A 5,968-nucleotide genomic window follows, 5' to 3' on the forward strand; every position below is an offset into this window, starting at 1 on the left:
GTGAAGTGTGGTAAAAGCAATCCTTGCTCTCAGCAGATAAGATAGTGCTTGTTAACGGTCAGTGGTTATTATGAAATCATACACTTCAACCTGGGTTCATGCTCCATTGTTAATACACCTCACAGTGCCTAAAGAACATTTCTTTGCTAGTCAGAAGCTATGTTGGATGATTTTTCAGATTAAGGAGGAGCAAATAAAGTTCTTAAGAATTATCTAAAGCATCCAAGATATTGAAAGAATCCTTCATAGATGTTTTATCTCTAGGATGGCTTAAATTATTAGCAATTCCCTTTTTTAAACACACAGTAAAACCACCACAAATGTGAGGTCTGACTTAAATTGAGTGAAACGGCCCCGTAGATCAATTTCGAATGTTACAGATACATAAGTACTCTCAATGGTTTATATAGACATTTAAACTGTTACTTTATAAGTCCTAGACCTTGTACCTTTTCCCAGGTCAACTTTGGACAGGGAATTGGGATTTGAAGTTTTTGATTATGGATGATAAATGTGTCATGTCTTAACATGTCTCATTCATTCTCAAAAAATGAGACTTAGCTGGAATTCATTTTTTTGTTTCATGTTTCATTTCATAAAAGTTTAACATGTAGCACATATGTCTGGCATTCCTCTCAACTAAGAGTTACAATCCAAGCCTGAAGAATTTTAGTTTTCTTTATACTTAAGTCTGGAAATTTGCCTCCATTCTGCAGATAATTTTTTGGCTAGGAAGAGGGAAGGGGAAGGGGTGAGCAAATAAATCAAATAACATCCCTGAGAACTTAGAACAGACAACTCCAACACCAAGGCTGAAATGGTGTGTTTGTGAAACACTAAAAGTTTTACATTAATAATGTGGATCAACAAATGGATAAGATTATAGCTTAACTTTTAAAAGCTTTCATAAATGTCAGCAGGGATTTTAAATCTACAGAGGTTCTTGAACCTTTCTACTGTATACCATACTGTAAAGTTAGGACATTCAATTCATCAGATAATAAATGGTTATTTCATGCAGTATGATTTAAAGTGTATTTGTTGAAATATATGCTCAAATGCCATTAGCAGAAGGGATTTTAAAAAAAACCTCCAGAATTAATGGATGAACACTAAGTGACATCTAAATAATTGTATTGGAGAACTTGTTTCCTGCTATCTGAAAGAAAATGTTGCTTCATTGCTAGTTTATATTTCTAATTTATCTTCTAGTCATAGGCTCTGCTGTGCTTTGTATCTGAATTTCTAAATATAGACTTTACTGTATACTTGCATATTTATTTTCAACTTTGCTTGTCTTTAAAATCACTTGAGGAAAATGGTTGTAGTGAATTTCTGCTACAAAAAAGTCACCTGGTACATTTTAACAAGTCTGTTTCAAATTCTATAACTTTGTCCAGGAGAGGCTGGCTGTGATAGCAGAGTACTGTACAAATAGTTTTAGAGGTTCTTGTTGAAATGAACTTGCCATTTGATGATACACAGCTGTACACTTGAGTCTTTTCCAGTTTATTTTCGTAGACTAGCAGTTTGACCTGTTAAACAGTACTAGTTCACGTCAAGAAACTGAGGTTGCTGTACTCCTAGAGGCATCTGTTATTTGTGGGTATTTGGCACAGAAAGGATAAACTTGTACAACCCACTTGACTGATCTAATAAATGTTGACATTATGAATTCTGTACTTAGTGAAATGTCAGATGAAAATAACTGATGACTGAATAAATTTTTTTGTATTAAAGGAATGGAAAAGAACATGCATCTGTTAATAAAGCACTATGATCTGCAAAAGATGAAATATTTCATAAAGCTATAAGGAAATAAAGGAATTTTTAAGCAGGGTAGTTTTAAATTTCTAGTTACATAGAAGTTAAGAAAATACTGTAGCCAGTATTTAAATATTTTGGATACTACTACACAAAACATGACAAAGCATCTCCAAATACGTATTTTGATGCCAGCACAACAATCAAGTGTGTATTTTAACAACTCTAATAAAGATGCAGATTTCTAGGTTTTACCTCAAGATGCTGAATCTCTCCAGGGTAGGGCCCAGTACTGCATTTTAACTATCTCTGCATTCTTACACTCTGAAATTTGAGAACCGATGGAAGAGTTGTACAGAGCACATCCTTCTGACCTAAGTGGCTGTGGAACCTCTCACTAAGCAAGTGACTGACTCAAAGGGATGAAACTGGTGGGAGGGCAGAAAATTAGTATCTTACTTGGGCACATCCACTTATCCACCAGGCACTATCCAAACATCTGAATTCATCAGTATGAGGACCCTTCTGTAGTCTGATTATCTGCTTTTCCACTCCTGAAAAGGACTATTTCCTACTGTCTCCTTCAGGCCCTCTGCTCAGGACTCAGACAGCAGCTGTCCTGCCCCTCGCACTGTTCATCCACCAATCTGCCTATGCCCATTCCCATGCTGTGGACCAGGACTGATTTATCTGCTCTTTTCCAAAGTCAGCTCTCTTTCATGTCTTCAAGGATATTAACCCCACGGTTTCATGGTTTTGCATCTCTCCGCTCTCTCCTGGGTCATAGCCATTGGCATAAAAACCCGCCCCAGTGTTTGCACCCTTTAAAGAAAAATGACTCCGTTTCACAAGCTCCGTTTTTCTCCTTCCCTTTGCGGACACAATTTTCTGAAAAACTGTATAGTGCCTGCTTCTTCCTCATCTCCTATTCATTCAGCCTACTCAAGTTGCCTCCTTACTCTTTCGTTCCATCTGAATCAAACAGGGCTAGCCAGTGATTTCCTTTTGCCGAACTCACTGGCACTTCTCTATCTTAACTGACATCTCTGGCATTCAGTATTACTGCTATACCCTCTTTTGACAGCAGACTTCTTTATGGTCAAACCTTTCTAGCCTCGGCAAGTCATCACACCAACTCTATATTGTTTCTGGGCAGTTTTGTCTGGAGCCACAGCTTTCATACTCTCATTATGCAGATGACCCCAAACTTCATCTTGAGTCCTGACTGCTCCACAACTTTGCCATTTGCCTGTTTGACCTGCTCAGATACTTAGTAGATTACCTCTAAGAGAACTACCAAGTAGACTATAATGTTTGATGTACCAATGTACTGAAACATTGGAGAGTGAAAGAGAAAGCACCAATGACAATTATGTTAGAACAAGTATAAACTAAAATCTCTTCAAGGGCTTCCAATCACCTTAAAATGAGATCCTGCTCCTTGGACAGGACCTGTCATGGTTATTGTGTGCCACACAACCCTATGCCAACTGTCCTGACGGCCATTCTTTTTCTCAAACATTCCTGTATGACACCGGATAAGCGACTTACCCTTTTTGTGCCTGAGAACAGTAGAACAGTAAACAATGGTGCTCAATTGTTAAGAGATGGAAAGCACAATATACCAGGCACTTAGTAGGTGCTGCAGAGATTTCACTAAGGAACTGAGTAGATATGAAGGTTACTTGCATTTGCTGACACATGAATAAAAAATGAAGACATGTCTTGCAGTGTTCATGAATTTTTTTCATTGCTGAAGACCACGCACACAGAGCACACAGATATTTGAGTGTCAGAATCATATGCTTGGTTGTATATTTGTTACAAAGTTAAAACTCACAAGGTGAAAGTGAGCCAGCCTTTAGGGAATATGTGAAAAAGATACAGAAATTGAAATTTGAAAAGCTTTACTAAAATCAGTACCAACCATGACACTTTTCTTATAGGCATGGATTTTCCTTAAGTTTTCTAAAAGCTGTATTTACTTCAAATGTATATTAATTAGATCATTTAAAACATAAGGAATGTTACAAGGAAGTCCTCATGAAAACCTGTAAATTTGTTGGTGTTACTCACTCTTTTGGCATGCCTGGTGGGGAGACTTCTTATAAGGCCAACTCATAAGCAATCCTTTTTGTATCCACACGCTTGAACAGAAGTCAGATCTTAGTAAGTCTGTGCTCTGTTACTTGGCAGCTGAGTGGCCTTTCTAAGCTTCAGTTTCCTCATCTGTAAAGTGGGGAAAGTAATGAATGCACACAAAGGCATTTTATGAGAGATAAAATGATCAATTTTAAACAAAATGACCACAGAAGTAAGCCTTAATTATTCTTTAAGGATGAGTAATACTTGGTTTGCAAATACATTAGAAGTTTACTAATGTTTCGCTTAACACAAAGTGATAGAATTCAGGCCACAGTAGAGGGATATTTGAGAGGCATCTCAGATATGCTATGTGAATAGGAATGTACCCATACTTTGAATTAAGAGTTTCTTATAAAACAGCACTTACAAAACACTTACAAAACAGCACACTGATGTGTCATTTAATAGTACAGAGATTTTTGGATATAGCTCAACTTTATTTAAAATAAATACAATTTATATTTCAAAATATAGTGAACTAGTTGTACAGGTAACTTAAACACAACTCAGAAGCCAAGTCAGTTTTTAAAATTATTGGAGCATATGAGTGCCTCAATCACTCAGTCTGTGCTACCCAGTTTCACTCTGCTCGCTGGAAAGCACAAGTCAGCAATCACTCTTCAACATTTAATGGTGCCACAGGGTTAAATAATGGCCTTCCTTTTTTAGCCTGAATTTTACCAAAGTTATCCTCAAACTCTCTTTTTGTTCCATTGAGATTTTCCAGGTTTCCATCCTTTACTTTATAACCTAAGGAATTAAGTTTCCTTATCCTGTACTGTACTATCTGTGGTGTTAGTTCAAGAATCATTGGTGCCTCTCTTATTTGAGCTATGGAAATTCCTTCTTTCAATAATCCCTGAATTCTCTCTTCCAAAACTGGAACAGAATAATATAAAAGGGCAGGACATTTCAAAACTAATTGCTTCAGGTCATGATCTGTGCATTTAAAAGCACTTTTAGAAAAGGAAAGACTGTTCTGTATACTTCTGGGGCAAAGCTGAAAAAGAAATCCTTTGAGTTTGGACAGGAGTTGTAGAATTTCAGTGTTTGTGAAGTCTTGTTCCTGGAGAAACTCTAATGTCTCCTTTACAGCTGTAGAAGAATTTAACAAAATAAATGGGTTCTGGCTTAATAACTTAAGTAGCCAAACTTTCATGTTGGCCTCTGAGCCACCTAAATGTAGGTAACTCTCTTGGAGAATCTTTATAACCTGTTTATTCTTCTCAATAGGACTCTGGAAAATACTAGGTGCAGTTGTCAAAAATCTGCTAATAACCACATTTTTGAGTCCCAGCTCTTGAAAGAACTGTACATTCAGCTTCTGGTTTTCATGGTCTTTCACAGTGAAAAAAGATTCTGGAAACTGTTCTATTAACTTGACTAACTCTTCATTGTTTTTGCAGACCAACTGCCAGAGTTCTCTCTGAGTGTTAACAGCAGTTGGACTACAGACGACTGCTTCTGGACAGCGTTCCAAAATACTGGCCACAGTAGCCTCATTGGCACCTAGTTGTTGTAAAATATTTGCAATTTCTTCAACATAGGTTTCATCCTCCAAAAGTACCCATTCTTTCAATCTGCGAATTTTCCTAATGTCAACGGATAATTTGTAGAGCTTTTCCACAGTCTTTTTATTTTCTTGGTCTGATTGTTTATTGGTTGTATAGGTAAAGGCTGCTGAGAGAGGCCTGTGTTTTGGAGTTGATAGCGTTTTTCGGAAAGAATACAGCCTGCAGGGCTGAGACCTCAATACTAACTTCCACAACATGCCTGCAATCCACTGGCTAATTCCCACCGTCCTGGGACTCAAAGAATGTACACATCAAACCTGAAAGAGAAGAAAGTGCAGGTTTTTATATAAAGGGTCTTAACTTTTGGAACACAAACACAAATTTGAATTATAAGGAGTAAGCTTCTGGAAATAAAATGGGTTTAAACTAGACAGGAAAACTACTCATGGGGAATATGAAATATATCCTTTTAAATCATTTCTGAATTATTTAAATATTTCAATTAATCTTATTAAAAGACATTCTAAAAATTAAAATTATTTAAA

At 36.7% G+C, this 5,968-nt stretch overlaps 1 protein-coding gene across 1 annotated transcript; it reads right to left on the reverse strand.

Annotated features, from left to right (window-relative positions):
* Window positions 1-4,306: 4,306 nt before the first annotated feature.
* On the reverse strand, window positions 4,307-5,680 carry LOC311188071 (transcription termination factor 2, mitochondrial; the record flags this gene model as incomplete). The annotated part of the gene is made up of 1 exon (XM_084259841.1): window positions 4,307-5,680. One exon carries the CDS (start codon window positions 5,678-5,680, stop codon window positions 4,523-4,525), a length of 1,158 nt encoding a protein of 385 aa, XP_084115967.1. The 3' UTR covers window positions 4,307-4,522.
* Between the last annotated feature and the right edge of the window lie 288 nt (window positions 5,681-5,968).

The sequence above is a fragment of the Talpa europaea genome, assembly GCF_964194135.1.
Source record: "Talpa europaea genome assembly, contig: HAP1_SCAFFOLD_157, whole genome shotgun sequence".
Taxonomy (NCBI): Eukaryota; Metazoa; Chordata; class Mammalia; order Eulipotyphla; family Talpidae; genus Talpa; species Talpa europaea.